This window comes from Coturnix japonica, chromosome 7 (assembly GCF_054131305.1).
Source record: "Coturnix japonica strain WE chromosome 7, WE-NBRP24, whole genome shotgun sequence".
NCBI classification, from domain to species: domain Eukaryota; kingdom Metazoa; phylum Chordata; class Aves; order Galliformes; family Phasianidae; genus Coturnix; species Coturnix japonica.
The window spans coordinates 9,900,696-9,923,509 of NC_140669.1; the positions used below are offsets into that span (position 1 = coordinate 9,900,696).

Genomic DNA, 22,814 nt, shown 5'->3' on the forward strand with positions numbered 1-22,814 from the left:
TAACCTCTTCTAATTTAAAGCCATTCCTTCTTGTCCTATCACTATTTGGCCTTGATAAACTTTGTTAAATTCTTGTGTGCCCAGTTTTTGAGCTTGTCCATGGCACTCTGGATGGCATCTCTGTGTCAACTGTACCTCTCAGCTTTGTGTCATCTGCAAATTTGCTGAGAGTGTGCTCAGTCCCCCTGTTTATGTCACTGATAAAGATGTTGAAGAGTACCAGTCCCAAGAGAGAGCCCTGGGGGATACCATTCATTGCCAGCATCCATTTGGACATAGATCCACTGACTACAACCCTCTGGCTGCAACCAAACAACTAATTTCTTATCCATTGGACTGTCCACCCTTCAAATCCACATCTTTCCAATTTAGATATAAGAATGTACTGTCGGGCCATATTAAAGGCCTTGCAGAAGTCCAGATAGATTACATCAATTGCTCTTCCTTTGTTTACTGCTGCAGTCTCTCCATCATAAAAGGACACCAGATTGATTATTCACTTTTATTAACTATAGTTCACTTTAAAAATAATTGGTGGTAACAGTTAAAAACATAAAAATAAAGGGAACCTACTTCACCATTGTAAATAGCTGAGGAAAGTTGACAAAAACCCACAGTTGTCTCAGAGCAGATAAGGATTTTCTCCTTTGTACGAGTAGCTGATGCCTCCAAGTCACATTCCTCTTCAGACTGTTGTTGTTACAGAAAGGCTTATGGGTCCCATCTGCCTCTGTTACTCAGGTAGAATAGCAATGACTTTTGGCAAAAGAGCAGGCTGATGCGCTGTGGGCAACAGCTCCAAGGTGTACACGAGGCAGATAAATCTGCCTGACTTAATTAGCTCAACTCTTGCTCACAGTTTCAGTGTATACCCAAAACAAGATAAACCTAATTAGATTGTTTCAGTCAGTGTAAGGAATTTAATTCTGTTATTCTGCTATCTACAAAGGCAGGCAGATACTAGATGGATGGATGCATGCATGCATGGATGGATGGATGGATGGATGGTAAGGGAGAACAGCCTGAAGTCTTTCTTAATGATAAATCTATTTATTTCACTGTATTTATATGGGATAATCTCCTTGGCTGAAAAATGCCCTCAAAAGAAGTCCCTGTGGCGTCAGTTTGCACAAACAAAAGCAAAGCAGCAACAAATAAATAATTCCCTTTTGCATGCTGCATGGGATGTGAAACACAAGGCAAGTGTTTTGCCCCTGGAAAGTTTCCAGCAAAATCTTACCAGAGGCAGTTTTGGATGAGAAGCTCCACGTTTGTTTAGGGATCTGTGTGCACATGCCATTATTCCAGGGTGAAAGGAAATGCATTTGTGATGCTGCATCATGAAATGCAAGTAAGTTGGTCTAAGAACAGTCCTGGAGTCATGTGCTAGGGTTCATTTATTTGCTAAATGTGGGCAATCTTTATTAGTTAAGGTTATATTTACTTGAATGGGAATAGATATGGAGGGTAGGGAAAAACAGAGGATAGGGAAAAATTAAGCCCTTTTTCTAGGAAATTTCTTTTGATGCATTTACACAGAACATCCTTTGTGGGGTGAAAAAAAAAGTTTTGGAAAAAATCCCAGCAGAAGATTAGGGGCAATGGAAGGGTCATGCTTTTCTGAATCATCTATTATCATCAGAGACAAGATACTGATGGAGCTGAAGCTTGGCATGTCCTTGTCTGTCCTCTTTTATATTCCTGTCACAAGAGTATTTCAAGCTTCTGGCCAAAGATATCTTTTCTAGTTTCTGCCCTCTCTCAGTTATCTAGCAGGGCCTGAAACAAGATAGTCAGCAGGGAGACACTGACTTGAAACACATTCAGGAGCCAATTGCCTAAGCATAAGCCATTTTAGACACCCTAGAGTATCCTCCCCATCCTCATAAACCTGTCAGATATGCTGGGTTTTGCTTAGGGATTTGAGTCCCACACTAAGCTTAGTGCCCCTCACACTGAGTATTGTGTTTTCACCACCACAAATTGGTGAGAAACTAGAGTCCTTCCAGCTTGATGTCCCAGTCATTTCCTGGCTTTTCTGGTGTTATGCCATTTGCCCATTCATCATCTTTATCTAGAAGAGAATATCTATCCCCCACTAGCTCTGACCAGTGCCACTTGAGATATTCGTGTTGTATGATCTCTCTGGTCTCAGCACATCCTCCAGACCTCTTATCTGCTGCAACCCAAGTCTGTTGGCAAGTTGGCTCCCCACAGAATTGTTCACACAGCAGCTTTGGGGAGACAGGATCAAGGTAGGGCTGTGCTTATGGACATCTGTGTACAAATACAGCAGCCACTGGGTCAGAGGAACAGCACTCACACAAAGACGGTAGGGAGGCTGCCTTTCCATTTCATATTTCACTATTTCCCACAGGCACAGGTTCAGAAGTGTCCACTCCCCGGAAGCGAGTGTGAATACCCTAGGCCACCTGGCCTTCAAGGTGATCATCTAATTCATTTGTCTCACCATGTAGATAAGCTTTCCTCCGACTTCATCATCCTGTTTAAACACAAGGCTGGTGCAGCCCATCTTCTTTTTAACACATTATTTATTCTGCTCCTTTCCCTTTTAAAATTCCTGACCAGTGCTCAAACACCAGCAGTCAGTGTCATTGTCAGATGTGTCATTTAAGTCCCAATAAATCATTATTAGTGCCAGAATTTTTTAGAAAAACAGTTTTTAATAGAGTGCTCCAATGGAAATGCAGAGGCAGCCAAGCCAAGGGGGATGGGTGTGCAGGCATCACCCCCTTCTTGGGGTGCCTGGGAGTTGGACTAGATGAGCTTTATGGGTCCCTTCCAGCTCAAACAATTCTATGATTCTTGCCAGCAGGGACTCCCCTCCACCACTTGCAATGGCCAATGGCTCTGAACACCTGCCAAGGAGAACACACCATCTGCCTGGTAAAGGCAAACCCCTGTGTTGGCCTGTAGCAAGTTGAGCCTGCCAAGAGAGATAGGCTGTGTCATAGGGAAAGATACAGAAAATGGGTGATGGTTCACAACAGTAAAGCAGTGCCATACCCAACCGCCTTTCATTAGCAGCTGGCTCAGAGAGAGATTTCAACATCTCACGGCAGACGGGACCTTCTCTCATCCCCATGTGGGACTGCTCACTCCCCCGTGCATATCAATGTTGTGGTGATGAGTCAAGGGAGGGTTGATGGATGGATGTTTGAATTAGCTGGGTAGCATACACTGACTAGCAAAGCACGTGGAGACCGGGTGTTTATTTTTCGTGTACAGCAGCATAAATCCCAAGCACCCATCCCTCCCCCACAGGAGAGCAGGCTGGCTCTCAGTGCACACCACCACCACCTGCCCCTGTGCTGAGCCAGATGGATTTACTGTCTAACCTGGAAGGGAAAGGGGAGAAAGTAGACTGATGGTCTTGATGAGAAGACTCACAGACCAAAAGTAAACTTTTGCCTCTGAATGGTAAGAAGCTGCTGCGATTTGTGCCATCAGACACTACACTTGTGAGAATAAATCCTTGCAAGTAAAATTGCCTAGGAATGACATATCTTCCTCCCCTCCTCTTTCCCTTGTCCCTTTGCTTATTAAAAGTGAGGATGCTCCATATCCAGCCCTCATCATCCTCCTTGTATTTTGCCAGGTGAATTTCATCAGAGAGCATGGACATTTTCTAGCTTTTGTGCCCTTCCTTCCCAAAACACTCTTTTCAAATTACCTCCTTCACAGAGAGCAACTTAAGGCAGACCAGTCCAACACAGTTCTGTTCACAAGGTGTTTGCTTCACACCTGTGGGAGCAAGCAGGAGGAGACCACACAATAGCTTGTGTGTGGTCAGGGGCCTTGCATGGGCGGCTGAGGAAAGGTGTGATTAGGGCGATAGGAAACAAGCCTCCAATCTTCTATGAGCACATCTCAGAGAATGTGCATGTGTGTATGTGGTTTTTGTCAGTGGTGAAGAAGGATGGAGGGCAAGTCTCACCGCTGCAAGTAGCAACCAAGATGGTGAGATATTTCCCATCTTGCTCTTCCCTGAATCCATCACTGTAAATAGCTTGGCTTGCTTCCTCCTCCCCCACCCTTCTTTTTTATACTTTCTAAGACTCTGCAACTTGCATGAAAACACACAACCTTAATTGGCACTGTCAATTCCAGCTGACAGATCTCCCATGAAACACACCCAGCAATAAAAAATGTAATCCCTTAGCTCTCCCCCACAATGAAGCTCAATTATAGCAAGGAAGACTGCAGTTTTCTGGATTTATTTAAAAAACAATAAGTTAATCTTGCCAATACTTTGATGAGGACCACTTTATGCTAACAAAATGAAGTAGAATGCCAGAAAACAATAAGTCCTGCTGAACTACTGGGTAGGTTTTGAGGCTGCTTTAGGTGCTTTGCTATCAAGTCCGACCTGTTGTGATTTATCAGCAAATATTTAACTCCTGCCTACTCTCCTGGTCCTTGTGCTTCTCATAAACACTTGTGATAGTTGGCTTTCCTTCCCTTTTCCAGCACCGTTAACTGACACAGTTTGGGACTCAGAATGTACTTGCTCTCTCCCACACAGCTTCCCAAAGGTTTGCTCATGTTTGTGTAGAATGGCCTGCAGAGATCCAGACGGAGAGAAGTGATGGATGCGAGAAGGAGCACCTCCCTCCACCCACCTACCTCTACCCTATGTTAGGGTGAGGATCTGCAGAATTCAATAGGAACCTTAGGTGGAAATTAAAATGGAACCTCAAGCCATTCTCCTCACCTCTTGACCCCATGATATTTTAACTCACCCGAGTCTCCTACTTCATGCACCAAATTCAGCTCAGGGAATAGATTTACCTGTAGGATAAATACTCTTCCATCTTGTGCATCAGTGCATTTGCAGGATATTTTTGCCTCAGCACCTTTACATAGGAGTGAGGTGACTCTGGGATTGCTTGTTGAGCAGTGTCTGGAAAGTTTTCTCCCCTTTGTGTGCAGCCACACCACCTCCACTGCCCCCTCCCTGTATGTGGGCTACCACTGCACTGCATGGAAGTTGCAGAGAGGAGTGTTCGTGGTGCTGTGGCCACAGGTGGGAAGGAGGAGGACTGGCTGGGGAAGGTCAGGTGATAGCACATCAGCTCTCTGGAGCCTTCCCAAGGGAAGCCACAAACAGATGTGCTGGTGATGTTGCGGGAGGACTTCAGGGATAGAGTTAATGAGGACCCTTTGATCCTCATCTCCAAGGCAGGCAGAGCGAGGTGGCCAGGTTTGATCAGCAAGTGGGAGGTGGGGGAAAAAAGGGCAAGATTGATCTGAAGGCTGGTGGCAGCAGGATCCCTCTCTGAGGAGCAAGGCAGCAACTGAGGTGCAAGGGAAGAGACAGAGAGACCATGGGACCTGTCCCTAATCTTTGGACTTGGGTTTTGTCATCAGCAGCTCCTGCAAGAAGAAGCAAAGGACCTGCCAGGGGCAGAAGTGGGCCCTGAGGAGGAAGAGCCTACAAACATCACTCGCTGGCACCCAAAGCCAAGGATTCAGAAGCAATGTGGATAACAATTTTGGCAGCAAGAGCAAGTGAAGGTGCTCCTCCCATTTCCCGACTGCCTCACTTCTTGGGTGGCCATTTCCCTGGGGCAGAAAAGGGAGCGTGAAGCACTGCAAGATCAGCTGGGAGAGCAATGGTCAGGTGCAGGACAGGAGGAAAGGGCAAGAAGGGGTAGGAAATCGCGATCCTATCCCCACCGCCCACTCAGCTTCATGCCAGCTTCCTTCCCCACTCACTCTGGCTCCCATCACAGCCCCTCAGGGCTCAGTACCCTTCTCCAGCCCTCTGTGCAGGCTGGGGCACGGGCCCAAGTCACAGGTTCAGGCCCACGGGGCGCCTGCACGTGCTCCTTTGTGCAGAGCAGCGGCGAGGGGAGGGGAAGGTCAGCACCAGCTTTTCCCAGGCTTTGCACTGTGCTTCTCCTCGCAGGGAGCTCTGCAGGGAGGAGGAGAGGTAGGCAGCCAGGAACGCAGACTATGAGCACAGGGGGAGGCGGAGGAGGTGGCTGCTTGGGATGGGGATGCTGGCTGGTGCTGTGGGGCTTGGTGGTGATAGAGCAGTGTGGGATGCCGGAGCCGGAGTGCCTGTGGGGGAAGCTTGTACTGTCTGGCGCTGCTTGGATGTTCCCTCATCTTTGATAGAAACAACTGAATTTGCGAACTTGTTTCCCACAAGAAAGGCCCGTAGTGTTCACAAGGGAACAGATTAGGGATTGTCCTAAATCCTCACGGTGGCCAGGGCAGTGGGGGAAAGCCAAGTACCAGATGATTTCCTCGGAATGCAACAAATCTCACATTGCGATAAGAGCAACAATAGCTTTCCCTCCACCCTCCTCCCTCCGACCTCAGGCCCAGAACCTCACAGGATATTCTCGCTGGGCAAGCACTTTGCAGCAAGAGCAAATCAGAAGGGAAGACTATCGAACAACAGGGTGGATGGGTCTGCAGGGTTGGGTTGAGGGCAAGGGGCTGAGCAGGGGAGGTGAGAGATGCTTCCGAGCTGCCATCACTGCCTTGGCACATGGGTCTTCTGCAGGTATGTCCTGACAATCTCTAGTCATTGGGGAAGTCTCCAAGCTAGATACTGGGCTCTCTCTGCCACAAGTCTCCTTCTCAGTGAGAGAAAACATCTTGATTCCCTGCTCTGCCCCAGCCCACACATTTAGATGCCACATCCTTCCCTGTCATCTTTGGAGATCCACTGCTCATGGACACAATAAAGGCTTGGTGAATTTTCATTTCTTCTTCCTTTCTGTGCTTCATAATTTTTCACCTCTATCCTTTCTGCCCTTGAACATGGTCAGTGTTGTATCTGCCATCAGACTGACATCCAAAGATGAATGCAAACCATAGCAAAGATACCTGCACGGTGTCTGCAAACTGATGTAAATACCCCAACACAACGTCACACTCAGTTTTCTCTTTGGAAGTTAGGCCTTGCCTCACCAAAGCTAGAAACACAACTGTAAATAACACAAGCTTTTTTTGGTTTGTTTTTCCCCATGTGATTTGCATATGATTGTTGCAGATCGTGTGTGTTTAAAACTTTTTCTCTAGGTATGAAAGCTACACACTTCACCAGTAGGGCTCCACAAGAGATGGTGGTACTGATTGAGTGGAATTCTTGTGTCCTAATTATTGCTCTGCAAATGAGTCAGCAAGGCCTGAAGGGTGTACTTGTTAGAAGAACAGCCTGAACTCCTGACTGCTGAAGGAAAGACCTCCTTGGTGTTACCACAAGACATTCTAGCAACCATTTTCCCTGTGGTCTTTAATCATTCCATCCTGGACAGTCTTATGTTTACATCATCAACCATGAGGAGGCTTATTAATCCTCTTCACAACATAGAACAGGCTGGCCCCTGTATTGAAAAACTTCACGCTAATACACCAGAGTCCTGAAGATCATGGATAGATGCAGCAGCACAAAATAGCTATGGAAAATACAATGCAGAGATCACCTCTTAACTCCCCACTCATCAGGGGAGCTGGTGCACTGCACAGCCTGTGATCCACACCAGAAGCAGCTGTGTTTCAGCTGACAGACAAAAGTTACCTATGAAAGCAGTACACAGTCCTCAGGAGTGAAACTCCCACTGACCATCGCACAGCTATTACAGTCCATGATTCCTGATAGCAGTGATGGCAGGGTTTAGATTAATTTGCCGTCATTTCATCATTTACACTAAATGCCATGGTTCTTTGATAAACATGTCAGGCCTTTTTCCAAACAATTTTTCCATTCGGAGCTGATGAAAACAGGCTGTCAGCACTCCTGGTAGAAACACCCTGTTCATGGCAACAGTCGCTGTCTGGCCCAGTGGTCTTCCTGGAGAAAGTCCAAGTGGGAAGGCAGTCCGGAGGCTCAATTCCCAGTGCTGATAGGGGATGGAGGAAGGTGACCACTGTTTCAAGATGATGATGTTTACTCCCTCTAAGGGATTTACCTCTGAAATATGGTATTTGGTAAGTACTGTATTGGGAGAAATATGAATTTTAAAGGTGGACTATTTGGTAGATAAAGAATTGGTCAGATGGTGTATTGATAATGCTAAATTGCAGCTTGAACCAGTGACTGAGCACCTGGTGGGAAGGCAGGGCCAACTCAGGGGAGCTCAGGTGCATGCAATGCATTGAGTGATTGGGAGGCGTGGATCCTGGTTCCATCCCTTCACAGACCTCATTCAAAGGCTGGCAGTGGAAGCGAGGTGATATCTGGCTGGAGATCTTTAAGTGACTGTGGTCTTCTGAAAGTAAGTGGGTTTTCCTCCTTTGTTTCTGTATATGTGGCTGGTGCATTTGGGAGTACTCTTACTGCAGCCTGGGACTTTGCTATTCTGCTATCATTGTTGTGCTTTCTGTTGCATTATAGCATCACAGTTGGTCACAGCTAGAGAGTTGTGTTCAAGGGGTTTATGTCCAGGTGGAGGCTGGTCATGAGGATGTCCCCTAGGGCTCCATGTAGGCATTAGTGCTTTTCAGTATTTTCCCTGTTTTTATCAATGGCATAGACAGTGAGACTGTGTGTATCCTCAACAAATTTATGGGTGACACCAAGCTGAGTAATGCAGTTAATGCAATATGAAATAAAGAATGCTATCCAGTGGGACCTGCGTGGGCCCATGTAAACCTAACAAGGTTCAACAAGGCCAAGTACAAGGTGTTGCCTTTGGGCTGGGGCAATCTCAAATATGTGTACAGGCTGGGAGAAGTAGTCATTTCTGAGAGGGCAACCTTGGAGAAGGACTTGGGGTTCTGGTGGTTGAAAAGCTTGATGTGAGCTAGTAGTGTGCACTGAAAGCCCAAAAGGCTGGCTGTATATTGGGCTGTATCACATTAGAGGTGGCCAGTAGGGAAAGGGAGGAGATGATGGTTCCCTTCTACTCTACCACTCTGAGGCTATGTTTGGAGTAATGTGTTCAACCTTGGCGCCTTCAGTATGGGAAGAATGTGGAGTTGTTGCATTGGATCCAGAGGAGGGTTGTGAAGATGATTAGAGGGCTGGAGCACCCCTGCTATGAAGGAGACTGTTAGTCTGCAGAGAGGTGTTGATACCCTGGGGCACAGGACTCTGGATCACCATGGGCTCCCCAATGGATACAGTTCTCTAAATGCTCTTACTCTCAGTTCAGTCGTGCAGAGCTTAATGCTGGCCTCCTGTCTAGTCCTACATTCAGACATTTCACTGCTAGAGTCCAACTCCTATCTACAGGAGGCCACTGAACCCAGAGTTATGTTCAAATTCTATTTTTGGAGAGAGCACTGTGCTTAGGCAGGGCATGTAGGACCCCCTAAGCCCAAAATTAGGACCACAGTTTGTTAAGAGGTCCCTGAGAGGCAGCTGCAGGCCTGAAAGGGCAAACCAGAATGAAAAAGTCCAACATACCCATTCCTTGGAATTCCTGCATGGGTTCTGCCCATAAAGGGTCCTGCAGCATCTTTTGTCTGTGCCTTCAAAGTTTGTCCTCAGGAGCTGAGTTCACCGTGGCAATACTAAAAAGCAAATTGTAACCAGATCATAAAGCAGGAGGGAAAGGATGACAGTCTGTATATTGAGTTATGAGAGTTCAGCAGTTTCTTTTTAGAGTATTTATTAGGCTGTTGTCCAAAGAGTCCTTCACTGTTTATGACACACCATAAATACCATCTGTCTCCCCCCTCCAGCTCCCCAAACAGTTAGCTGTTCTCTGCTGCAATGCAGGTCATCTTGATAACCTGCCCCACAGGAGGAAGTGACAAAAATAGATCTCCTTGCTGAAAAAAAAAAAATCTCTTTATTTGCTAAGCACTGATATTTTGCCACTATTGATGTAATCAAACACTGTGTTGATAACGTGTGAAAAGTCTACAATAAAGACTGCTTTAATCTGGAAATCAGCACCTGGAAGTGTGCAATCAAGGACTGCTGAAGGAGGGAGAGAGCAGAGCTTGTATCCAACATACTGAGGCATTGTTCAAGACATCCAGCTTTGCTGAGGGCCAGTGACATTGATAGAAGATAGTTGCTCTATAGAGATATACCTAAATAGCAGGTTTTTCCTGGCTATGCTCCCTCTTCTCCTCTGGATTTCTACGTGAGGTGAATTGTAGGTCTTTGGTGGATCTCTGTTGTTTGAGAGAGGCTGCTATCTCTCCAGAAGTGTCATAAGCGCCTGCAGTGTGCACTCGCATTCTTCAGACAATGTATGAAGAGCTCTATGGATTATGTGAGTATAGACAGTCACAGAGGTACCTGCAGAAGTCCTGAAGCTTCTAGGGTGCTTGAGTATTATACTCAAAACTACTTAACTTTGGTAGCTGTTTTTAATATCCCATTATCAGCATCGTATGTTCATTCATGCGTGGCTCACGAGTCTCACTTTGAGTCCTACATTTTACTTAGATAGATAGGAAAAAGTAGGCAGGGAACTTGTAGATGACAGCAGCTCATGTGTAGAAGTTGGACACAGCCAGGTCAGAAACAGGGTGAAAATTGTGACTTATCCCTGAAGCAAGTAATGTCTAGCTTATGGTATGGATTCTGGCCCTAGAAATATTTCAGTGAGGGTGATGTAGTTTTAGTGTTTGTTTTTCCCTCACTGGTACACTGATTGAAACGGGGTTGAATTCATGGAAATCCTCAAGTCTGTGTTGTGGATTCGAATGGTTAGAGACATCCCTTCCAACTTTGTAATCAGTGAATCCAAGACCCTCTAAGAACATCTACCTGGGGTCATATTGAAGGTCAGCAGTGAACAGCTTAAGTATCCATTTAAAGGAGATCTGCTTTTTAATGTTAACTAATCCCAGCATACAGCTGACAAATGAGGCTATTTAAAGAACTATTTACTGTCACTATTCCAAATTGAAGAACAAATTGTTTTGGAAAAAAAATAAATAAATAAAAAATGAGAATTATTTCACAACCCATCAGAGTAGAGGAAAAAGACAGAAAAGGTCAGATGGCATATTGTGAACTAGTTTCCCTTCTGTGAAACTGTCTAATCAACGTGGCTTTATTAGAGAACCCAGTCCCCTCTGAGCAGACTGCAGAGTAGGGAAATCTGTGCGCAATTTGGTTACAACAAAAAATAACATCTCGCAGAAATCCCTGTTGTCCCCATATTGTTTGCATGGGGACTAAATTGTTCCATACACACAAGTCCTTGTTTAGATTGTTTCTTGCCATCCTCAAGAGAAGATATTGTAGTGGAAGGGGAAAATGAACTAACATACACTAAACCATTCCTTAGCCTCTTAGCTTCATGTCACGGTAAGTAATGAGTTTGGTACTACATCATGGCAATGTTATGACAGAAAGCAAAGCCCTTCTGACCTCAAATTAATCCTGTCTTCTCTGAGAGCTTTGTTTCAGGCTTCACTGGGGACATGTGTGTGTAACTTTAGATGATATCTGAAGGCATTTCAGATGTTAGCCAAAAATGTGCTTTATATTTATGCTGCATTTTGTTGCTCCTTTCTATCCAAAATAATCGGGATAAGTGGGGGGAGGAGATCTCAGGTGGAAAATCCCTTGGGGTCCCCTGAACCCTAGAGTTAGAAAAAAGAACAATTACTAGAAGTGTCACAACTGCATGATTGGTATCCACTGAAATGTAGAGAGCTGCGTTCAGCACTATTGTAGCCTCTTAAACTGAAGGCAGTAAGTCAAGGCAAGCACACACAGCAGGAAAGAGCTGACTATGTCAGATCAAACAGAGGAGAAGCCGATTTATGCATCTAGATCATGGAAATTTGGGGGGAAAAAATATTAAAAGACGTCTGTGGAGTAGTTAGATGAAGTTCCTATTGTGTTAAAGCCTATGGAAAAGTTCCCATGCTGTTTCATGGCAGGGAAATCTCCTGCCCTCACTTGGTCTATGAAAGAGCTTCATCTGCTCAGTGTCGGCCAGTAAATCCCTTTTCCGTTCCATCCATACTGTCTCTCTCTTTTCAAGACACCTGAGACATTTGTCCATTATTTGAATTTTGTTCCAGCTAGTTTCAGTTTTGAGCAAAGGTGGAAGAAGCAGGATGTTAAAGGGGAAGTTAATTGCTGTACCACAGGACACTTCTAGGGCATTTAAAGGAAAACAACTGGAAACTCCTTGAATTCTTCCTCATTGGAGCTGTATACATAATCTCTCTTCCATTAGAGATGAACAGATCTTGAGAACAGTCCTCACTGTTTTTAGTTTCTGCCTTATGACTGGTTCAAATTGAGAACAACCCAATGTTTTTGGGATGAGCAGGTCTGTACTTGAAGGTGGGAGGCAAGGAGTTAATGCTGAGCAGCACTGAAGCCACAGCTGTATCAAGGAATGGCTGGATTCTCCAGAGGCAGGGCTGGAGCAGCTGAAGCAATAGGTAATTTCCTCAGCATTCCATTGAAGAAGTGGGCTAGATTGTTGATATGCTTTTTCATTTGATTGGCTGGGGGAAAGGTTTTAGTCTTTGAGCTCTGCAAAACCATCTTTGGATTGTTATCAAAACTAAACTAGAGAAAACTTTTTGAATATTTAGTGTCATGTGGTAACATTTATTGTCTTCTTTTAGTAGTTCCAGTGAAGTGTGTTTCAGTGGTGATGGTGAGGGAGCAATAGATGGAAGTGCAAGGAGCCATAAGATAAGTAGCCAGTTGAATTTCTTTATTGTAGTATGGATCTACAGAAAAGTAGAGGTTTGATTCTTAAGTTCAGGGGTGGCAAATACCCTGAAGACTTATGAAATGGCATAGTCTCAGTTCATGTGTCCTTTGGGAACCTGTCTTCCATGGTTTGGTCTGTCTTCAGATTTCTCAAGTGACTGTAAGGGAAATGCATAAATTTAAACAGGAATTATTTGTCTGTTTTTCCCCCTTTGTCTGAGACTGTTTCACATGTTATATTCTAAGCTGCTTACTTGAAGCTAGATTCTTGTAAGCTGTTCAAATATTGCATGTTGAATGGTTTGACCTATAGTCTCCAGTACTGTCCATGCGATTGTCTAGCTCTGCCTCACCTCAGGCATGTAAACAAGGATCCTGCTGGCTTTCAGCTCCCTCTACAGTTAAAAACTGTCTGAAGGTTGCACAGGTGACCTAAGACCTCAATCACAAGTGGAAGGCTCTGATCTCTTTCCATGGACTCAACAGTGAGCTTACCTTATTTATGTTCCTAATGGAGGCAGATCAGTTACTGGCTGAAATTCATTGGAGATGGTGATGTAAATAAGCAAAGAGCAGATAAGAGAGGAAGTTCTGACAAAACAGTAAAATATACTGAGAAGACGAGAGAAGGGTCACTGCTTAGGGTTCAAGAAGGAGAATGGCTGTTGAATGTGTTGGTTCTTTTTGCTGTAAGAAAGGAGACAGAATCACCTGAGAGTGCAAGGAAGCAGGCACAGGTAATGCGGAAAATTTAGCAGAGGATGGTTCTTAGCATCAGGTAATCTGTGGGGTTCTAACATGTCCCTACCTATAGCAGGGGTATTGAAACTAGATCTTATGGTTTGTGTTGGAAGAGACCCTTTCTATGATTCTATCTCATGTTCATGATTTTCATAAACTGCTACAACCTTTTCCAATGCCCCTTCCAGAAATGGGTTGCATATCAGGCTGCCTCTGCAATTATTGTGTCCAAGTATAATGTTGCTTTCTTATACTTCTGTTCTTCTCTTTCCTGTCTCTGACACCCCACCAAATAAACAAGTGCTTTAGTGCAAGGTGGACAAGGGATCTCTGGGGTGCTTAGAGGCAGCATTCTATGAGGGGAAAATGCAAAGTTAACATCTTGGAACTTCTAGCCATTTACCTGCAGTTTTGTTGAGATTAGTCTTTGTGTTTCCTGGCTCCTGCTTGTGTGCTGCCTCCCTTCATTCCTCCCACAAATCCTAGATTACAGTATTTCCCACTCAGAGCCAGTTTGTACCACTGCTGTTTTCCATTAGACAGCCATCAGGTGGCTGTTTCAGTAGAAATAGCTTCCTTGGGTCTGTGAAGAGATTGATTGTCAGAAATATTAAGCAGTTGGGACTTTGAGTGACTTGATAATGAATGCTGTTTGTGGTACAACCACATTATTCTCTAATATCTGAGCATTTCTCTTGCTTCTTTCAGAAAGGGTAGTCCTTTTAGATGAGCAGCTCATACAGTGGAATGGAATTTGGCTTAGTTTACTTTCATTTTTTTTTTCCCCTATTGTTGTGTTTGGGCTGTGTTGGTGTCTTTTCAGTTGTTTTTTTTTTCCTGCATAGCTTTCAGAAGGCCAGTTAAACTGATCCTCATCCACTACTCTCTCTGCATGCTTTCCTGAGGTATCTTCCCAGTGGTCCAATGAAAAAAGGCATGACACGAGCCAAGCAGCGTAGATGTAGCCAGCTAACTGAAGGAGTGTGAGAAACTGCTGAGTAAGGAGCAGGATGGGGAGAAGGACCTGCCCCCATCTAGCTGAACTTTAGTTTTAGGTCACTTTTGGGAGACTCTAGGGTGGCAACCTTGCAGGGAAACCAGGGAGGAGGGGTGAAATAGCAAGTCTTCCTGAGCCAGCAGAGGGCATTTCTCTAGGCTTGGGGACAAGTAGCTTTGCTATGTCCCAGGGAGGAGTTTTGTTTTCCAGCCCAATTTTTTTCCTGTGGTTATAATGGAAGATTTGCATCTATGGCACTGTTGCCCTTAAATCTTCCATCAGGAATTAAACACATTAAAAAGTATTAATTTAATTTCACTGGCACACTTTTGATCCAAGAGCTCGCTGGCAGCCCACCTCACTGCCTCTGACGTTTCTGTGGTCAGGAGCAGCAACCAACAACAGCCGCAGGCGAGCTGGTCTCAGCATCCAGGGAGTGGGATTTCATTAAGGAGTGCCATGGCTCAGTGCATGGGTGTCTCACCTCTTTTCTATTTGAAGCAGAACAGTCAAGAGAAACAGCCAGCGAGCTAATCACCACCACAGCCTATTGGGAAGATAGGAATAATTATTTAAACCAGTCTTGAATTACTCATTGGTGTGCATCTAATTAACAAATTCAGTTTATTCCTGTAACTATTGTGCAACAATTAGTGGGTGTTAAATTGAGCTCTTCTGCCGGCAATTTCAATGGTGTAATTTTGCCAAGCTGTCTCTGTTTCGCCTGCAGTGCCTGGTGCCACTGAGAAGAGCCTGGAGGTGGTCAGAGCATTTCGACTAAAGTTACTTTTGCTGAAATGTACCATTCATACAAAGCCTGGGGCATTTTTGTGGAGAGGACAAAGTGATTTTAAGCAAGTTTTTCCTCTGGTCAGATTCCTGAGCTCTGAGACCTGCTGTTCACTTCAGACAAGGGAGAAGCAGACATCTGAATAAAAGCACAGAGCCAAAAACAGATGTTCTGACACAATTATGCCTCTCACACGCACGTTTTATTTCATTATATTTTTTTTTAATGTTTGTCCTGTTCCAAGGCGGACCAAAAAAAAAAACCCCAAATTTCAAAACCTTGAAACATTTCGCAAAGCTGAATTGTATTCCCCTAGCAGTGCAAGCATCCCTGCCTGTGGTGCAGAAATGCTCCTCAGGCCCTGGAGAAGTGAGCACCACCAAGATTGTAGGGCTCTGCCTCTTAGTACTGCACCATGGACATCGTGAGGCTTTGAAGCCACATCGCTCAGCAGGGGAAAATTTGTTCTCCTATACAAGCAAATCCTGAAGAATTCAGTTGTTGTGACAAGCTGTTCTTTTCTTTGAGGCTGCATATTAGGAAAGTCTTCTCTAAAAGAGGAGTGAGGTATTGGAACAGGCTGTCCAGGGAAGTGGTGGAGTTACCATCCCTGAAGGCGTTAAGAAACATGGAGTTGTGGTACTGAGGGACATGGTCTAGTTGGCAATGTTGGTGTTATGTGAACAGTTGGTGTGGGTGATCTTAGTGGTCTTTTTCAGCCTTAATGGTTCTATGATTCCTTGGTATACTGAGTTGCCAAGAGTCATCAAATCCCTGCAGGTTGGTGGGGTGGTCTGGACAGACATCCCTCTCCACTGTGATACCAAGATATACTTTTGAATGTGTCCTGGCTTCAGTGGAGACAGCATTAATAGCAGACTGATGTTTTGGTAGTTGCTGAGTGATGGGAGTGACCCCAGGGCTAGGCTGGGTCTTGGCAGGGAAAAGCCACTGCCTTCATGGCACAGCAGCAGAGGACCAGGACAGCTGGGCTGAAAAAGGCAAGGGGTTATTCCATACAGTGTGTCATCATGCAGGAGGTCATTAAACTGCTCAGGGGTTGATGAGTGTTGGTTGGCGGGTGGTGAGATGTTGCACTGTCATGGATTGGTGGGCAGCTGTATTGTAAGCTGGGTGTCAGTTGGCAGATGGTGAGCAATTGCATTGCAGGTATACATATTGCTATGATTGCATTCTCCCGTTTTCTGTCTTTGTAAATAGTTTTTATTTGACTTGCAAGTTCTGTTCTGTTGCTTGCCAGGTTAAACCACAACAACTGTGAAACAACAGCCCGGGATCTAGAGCAAGGTTCTCTACCAAAAGGGAGGCTGACATTAGGCCTTTTGCTGTATGCTGGGTTTTAGCTGTCCTGTTTAACCCAAGCTTCAGTTGAATTTAGGGGATCCCGGAAGCCGTACATAAATATGGCTATGTAAGCTTGTTTACAAAGTGAGAACTAAGCACAACTGAGGTGTTTCCCTTTATTCATCCATTTCAATCCTGGCCATGTTGATTCTAATGCCATTTACATGGGCTAAACTGCTCTTACATTAATTGTCACTATGACACTTGGCTGTTCCCAGGGCTTTTTTTTTCTTCCACCCTTGTGATATAGTCACAGGAAGTTTGTCAACCATTTAAGACACTTGTTGCTTCTCCCTTTGACCATCCTCACTCTCTTCCACTCATTTTTTTATGCCTCTTGTATATATAAAGAGCTGCCTGAGATATACAAAGTGTTGCTTAAAAAAGAGGTGATGGGAGCATGCTGAGAGGGGAATGGGCCATTACAGAAAAGGCCAGGTGCTTGGCATGTCCCCAGCTTGTGAAGGTGGGAGCTGTCACAAGTCTGAAAAATATCAGTGTGGGAGATATAAATAAAAGCTTTAAAGCCAGGGTTTTAGAAAGCCATCTTTAAATGCTGCATAATTTATAGCCCACTGCAAAGAGAAGAGCGCGTGAGCTCTGGAAGCAGAACTAACCCATTCTGTGCTCCCTCCATGTTTGAGCTGCTTGTATGTATGTGGTGAGGTGTATGCTGGCATTCAGAATTTGGGATTTTAGCCAACAGTGCTTCCTTCCATAGGCTTATCTGGGTCACTGTGCCTGGGTCCATTCCATCTCCTGGTGTCTCAGTTCTCCTTCTGTAAACTGGAAACAATCATAGTTGGCTTCACTGTGGAAAAACTGACTAGTAAGGGGGGATGCTGAGTGCAGGTAGGACAGTGTGTACAGGCAGCCAGAAAGTCCACAGTTAACAAGCAGCTTTCACTTGCGGCTCTATACAAGTGATTTACTTTTTCATTGACTTAACTTCTCTTTAAAACAGGGATTATTCTAAAAGGTTCAGAAATTTCTTTCAATAGCAACTACAGAAATGCTTTTCTTTAGCAAAACAAAGCTGTAGGAGAGGCGGGGGGTAAAGGTCTGCCCCAAGAAGGGCTGAAACTGCTGCCAAGCTGGCATTCACAACAATTGTTTCATCCAGCTCTGGAATTGCATTCACCTCTAGGATGTATCAGAGCAGCTGTGCTATCACCATCCAACAATAATAAACAACGGGAAGCAGAATGGGCTTTCAAGGCAGCCGGGTCTCCTGAGAGGATCTAGCCTACCACATTATCATTGCTCCCCCTTCTCCCCAGCTGGATAGAAGTCTGGAAATCATGAGTCCTAAAGCAAAATGAAATTAAATATGTGGTGTCAGAGCTTCAGTATTAATGGCAAATAGCTTTGCTGATGCTTTTCTCCAAAAGATGGTCCCGTGTACACACAGCTGCCCACCCCACCACAGCGAGGATTGCTTCTGTGATGATGCAGTTAGGACCGCTGCCACCCCTCTGGTCTCTCTCACCTTGCTTCTTGCCAGAAATCTGCATCCAAGCCTCAACTTGTTTGGAGCCTGCTGAGCTGGTGAGATTTGACGGGATCTCACCACCCAAAGTGCCGTGGCTTGAGGCTATAGATTCAAGCTGCAGCATTAAGCACCCTGCTCTTTAACTCATTTCTAATCCATTTATTTAAACTTCAGAGTGGTTTTAAAGCATGAGAATCAAAGGCAAGAGCAATTTAGAGTTTTCCAGCCTGGCTCTGAGATCTGACCTCTGCACGTATTCTGGCTGCCTTTAAAAGTGCACCAGCATAAAAGCACAGTTTGTGACAAAGCATCTGGAAGGATTAAAACCTTTCTGGGATAGAATATGCTTCTGTCAAGGACCTCTTTCCTATCTCAACTCTGTTGCCAAAAAAGATCTTTCCTCAGGGGGCTTCTAACCCGCCTGAGGGATTTAGAGAAGAATTGTTGAGAAGAGCATATAGCAATTTTGATTAAGGGATAAATGGGGGGGTGAGGGAAGGGGAAGGAGTTAAGGGCTAGAAGGGAGAAACAGGATTAAAAAGAAAATAGGAAGTAATAGAGCTGGATGAATCTGTGTAAAGCCAGGTATGTGGAAGCATTTTGGAGTCTAGAGTTTGTGCATACCAGGAGGAAGAAGTCCACAGTGTTCTTCAGCAATGCACAGAACTAAAACTGAGCAGTTCTCAGGGAAGGTGGCAGTGGGGAGGCATGGAGCTGCTGGAAGACAGTGGAAGAAATGCAAGTGAACAAAGGGGTTTTGAACAAGTGTTTAAGCCCTGGAGTAAGCTGTTCACATTGTCTGCCTGACTATGCCACCTCCTTGGACATAATTGGGAAAGCATTACCTGATCCCTCCCACATTTGTTTAGAAAGGCAATCTGGGTCTCTTTATTTCTTCTCATTCTGTCTGGACAGTTGCTATGAAGTAAGTGGTAACCAATCTCATTGAGTCAGTTTGTCTTCTTATTTCCTTATTCATTAAAGTAGACACCTTAGAAAGGCATGAAAATATTACCAAAGCCCAGGAGACTCAAGCTTCAGAATAAGGAACTAGTCTTTCAGCCTTGGAGGTGACATGAATCTGGGGCATGAGGTAGAGCCAGGTATGGAAACAGGCCCTTTATCTGAGGAAGGACCAGCAGTCTCTGGACATACAGCTGTTTTCTTGGTTGGTTTGAGGCTTCTGTTGTTGAGGTTGTACGATATTTTCTTTGTTGTTGTTCTTCCCTTTTTGCTCCTTCACCCCTCCACCATGAATTGGCCTGACATTAGAAAGTGATGTGAAATAAAGGAGCTGCCTGCTAGGGTGGTTTCTCCACTCTTCTGCGTGCCAACTCTCCCACTGTGTTATTACAAGTGTATTTCTGAATCTGTACAGCACCTAGCACAGTGGTGTATGGAATCAAAAGGAAAAAAGAGAAAGGAAGAAACACTGGACAAACAAACAGTTTGTTCATGTAGTACTACTGATGCCTGGGTTCCCACTGATTTGTGTCTGGTGATTAATGAAGACCTCTGTTAGAAACTTTTCCTGTTCTCAGGACTCTAATTTAAACACGTGAACTTAGGCTACCACTTATCTCTCCATCTCTCGCAGTGCTTATTTTTGCTTATATCTCAGAAAATCTCTGAGATCTCTATCATTTGGCCAGCAGGTTCGACAGTTACTTGGAGAGCAACAGGTTGGCACATATAAATACAGACAATACTATTGCTCAAGCCTAGTTCCTTAGGAAGTCGGGTGTAAAGATCCTTACCAAGAATTAAGGCTGAGTCCTACCAAAGAAATGTTATTACCTTGCAGCCAAAAATGCTGCAAGGTTTTGGGTCTCTTGTGGTCTGAGCAAGAAATGAGTTGATGTAGATGGACAGGCAGGGGAGTTGAGTTCAACAATCAGGCAATATCAAGCTTAGTCAGCTCAAGCTATGCCAACAGGCAACTGAACTACTTTTTCTCCAATGGTTACACTGCATGCCAGCTTGGAAGGCATCTACCCCTCATCTCTGCTAGGGTCAAATAGTTTTAAGTCAGCTTGTTCAGGCATGAACTGGAATGGAGAGGACATTTCACTGTTGGATGGGTGCTGTGGTTCAGTTTCCCTATATTGAGTTGCTCTTTGAAGAGGACATCCCTGCTGCAATCTGGTGGTGGTTGCAGAAGTCAGACTTCAATTAGCTTTATTCCTAAGAATATCAGTGCAGTGTAAGGAGATTCAGCTGGGAGACTGGTAAAAAAGGGCCCCAAAGAGCTTAATTCTCTCTCAAGTCTGCTCAGCTGGAGCTGCAATCCTGCCTTTAGCTGCAGGGCAATTGCATCCTTGGAGAGAGAGAGAGGATTTCAGAGTAATCCAGCAACAACTGTGCTGCATAAGGTACCACCTGTCAGTTAGATGGTTGAAAGAGAAGAGAGAAGGGTTGAACTGCTCTGGGGTTATAGAGCTATTAGACACAGTGAAGAAGTCAAAGACCAAGGAAACACGCCTTATGGTGACAAGTGCTCTGCAGAGGGGTCTCACCAGAGAAACAAACACTGCTTTTTTTGTTTTTTTAATGTCTTAATGGCATGATAGACAAGAGACCTGGAGTGTAGACTATCTGGTGTGATATTGTCTTCCAGAGCAGACTGGATAGTCAGTTTGTTTCTAAAGCACCTGTGATAGTCATACATTGCTAGCTGTTCTAAACTGCGCAGTGGTTTCAGTGGATTGTAGGGAGATCTGAACAGACAAGCCATGTCAAACTAGGTTTCTCTATTCCACAACACCATTGCTGACAGCAACTAGTGGCAGATGTGAAGGGGAAAGATTATGAACAGGGTGAATAGGGAGTATTTCTTTTGGTGAGCAGACTACAGCTTCCAGACTTCCAGAGCTGGAGATGAGGGGGCTTTCTGCTTCAATAGCTGTCAGTATTTTGTGTTCTGGCTGCCCTTTATATTTTAGGTCCTCACTCAGTACAGCCAGGGACCTCCACAGTGATTAACTGACCTATGAGTACTGTTGGCGGGGGGGGGAAGCCCACAAGATTTCTGGTGGTATCTCCTATAGAATAAATTTATCTCTATGTTGCCTACTTGAATCCCCCCCTTTCAGGTGGTGGTGGGGATGTGACTTGACATTGGCACTCAAAAAATGATCTGCTTTGATTTTTTTTTTTTCCTTCCTCCTCTTAGAATAAAAGGGGAGGAAGGAGAGGAAAAAAATCATTACTTAGCTGTGCTGAAGGTAAATACGCTGCAATATATGCCCAGCCTGAGGAGAGTGAAATAGCACAGTGAAGGTGTAATTGTAAACAGCTGTAGAAAATGTCTTTTGTGAAGAATTCCCAGGGCATGGCCTCCATTTGTTAGTTACCAAGCTTACCTGCAATGCAGATAAGTAAACCATGGAAAAGATCACTTACTAGTAAAGCCTTCCTCCACCTTTCCCCTCCCTCCCTTAGCCAGCATGCTCCCATTGAACACATTCACAGACTTAGCCAACTTGTCTGTATTGTCTGTCTGCTAATTCACCTATGGAAAAGGAGGTATCAGATGCTGTTCAACAGAAACTTGAAACTGAGCCTAAGTGTAAGGTGGGTATTGTATCTCCTTGCTGCTCACAGACACAAAACCCCCTCCCTGCCATTTTCTCTTGGTCACTCTTTGGTTGCTGGGAATTTGTAGTATTAACTGTTCACACTCAGTACTTGCTTATTCCTTTAAATAGGTAAGATTTTGCCTGCCCCTGCCTTATGTGGTCTGGCAGTGCTTGGAAGTTACCAGTCCAAGCCCCACATGGATGGGCTTCCCCTGTGCTCCTAGTCTAGTGGTCTGATTAGTCCCAGGCAATATTTGGTTCCCATCCTCAGTTTCTGTGGGTATTAATAGCACCCCAGTCCTTGCTGGGGAGTGGAGGGTAGTTTCTTAAACCTTGACTGGATAAATCTGGGCTGAAAAAATGCTTTTTTCCCCCTTTGCATTGTGTTTTTGGTTTTTTTTTCCTGTGGAAAATGTTGAGACTTTACCAAACAATGAAAATGTTTGGCCGAGAGCCCTCCATTTCAGTTCAGAAATGCTCCCCCGTGGGAGTTGTAGCTGGTATGCTTTGTGTCCCTGTCCTTCCCTGTGAGCTGACATTCCTGCCTTGCCCACTTCTCTCATGATGCAGTGTCATTCCCTCCCCTCTTGCTGAGACAATGCCATGTGCCATGGAAGTTGTATCACCATGGTGCTTTGGGAGAAACACAGTTCACGTGGCAAGCCCACCCTAAGAACTGAATGGGGTCACAACGATCTTAAGTGACAGCCTCTGGAAGATACTGTCCGAAGATTTCCCAGTTGAATCCCCTGACTGGTCATAACTTGAAACAAAGCAATTCTCCTTTTATTGAAAGACACATTTTCCACTGAAAAAGATTCTAATGGAAAATTTCAAGCAGTCCCTGAGGAAGTTCTTTCCAACCCACTTTAGTTTACCAATTTCATTTTGCTTCTGTTGGACTTCTATGTTGTCTCTGTTTAATCTCTGATAACAGGAGAGCTCCCTTCCAAACAAACATGAGACCAGGAGAAGCTTCTATACGTTACCAACAACATATGGAAAAGTTCATACCTTTCTGAGCAGGCAGATTTACAAGGTGAGCTCTCATAAGCCCCTAAAGAGAGGAAGATGCTTCCCTGTCTTTTGTATGTTTTAGCAATGAAATAAAAATCCTTTCAGATCTAAATCCAGTAAATAAAGATCTTTCTTTATGTTTCTTTGTGGAGGGTTTTGAACCTCAGTACCGCTCTCAGCTCGTGTTGTTTTTTCTTTTTAACTTG

At 44.7% G+C, this 22,814-nt stretch overlaps 1 protein-coding gene across 34 annotated transcripts in view; it reads left to right on the forward strand.

The window, feature by feature from the left end:
• Positions 1-22,814, forward strand: part of LOC116653662 (uncharacterized) — a 424,046-nt gene that overhangs the window by 384,151 nt on the left and 17,081 nt on the right. For 24 of the 34 annotated variants that reach the window (XR_014948273.1, XR_014948275.1, XR_014948280.1 and 21 more), the window contains one exon: positions 22,529-22,630. Coding sequence is in view for 12 of the 34 variants with exons in the window: in XM_085553212.1 (XP_085409338.1) it covers positions 22,529-22,630 (102 nt within the window). In the remaining 22 variants the exon portion in view is untranslated. Of the gene's footprint in view, positions 1-5,391; positions 22,631-22,814 lie in introns of all 34 variants that reach the window. The other 10 variants (XR_014948267.1, XR_014948268.1, XR_014948270.1 and 7 more) reach the window with 2 other exon arrangements.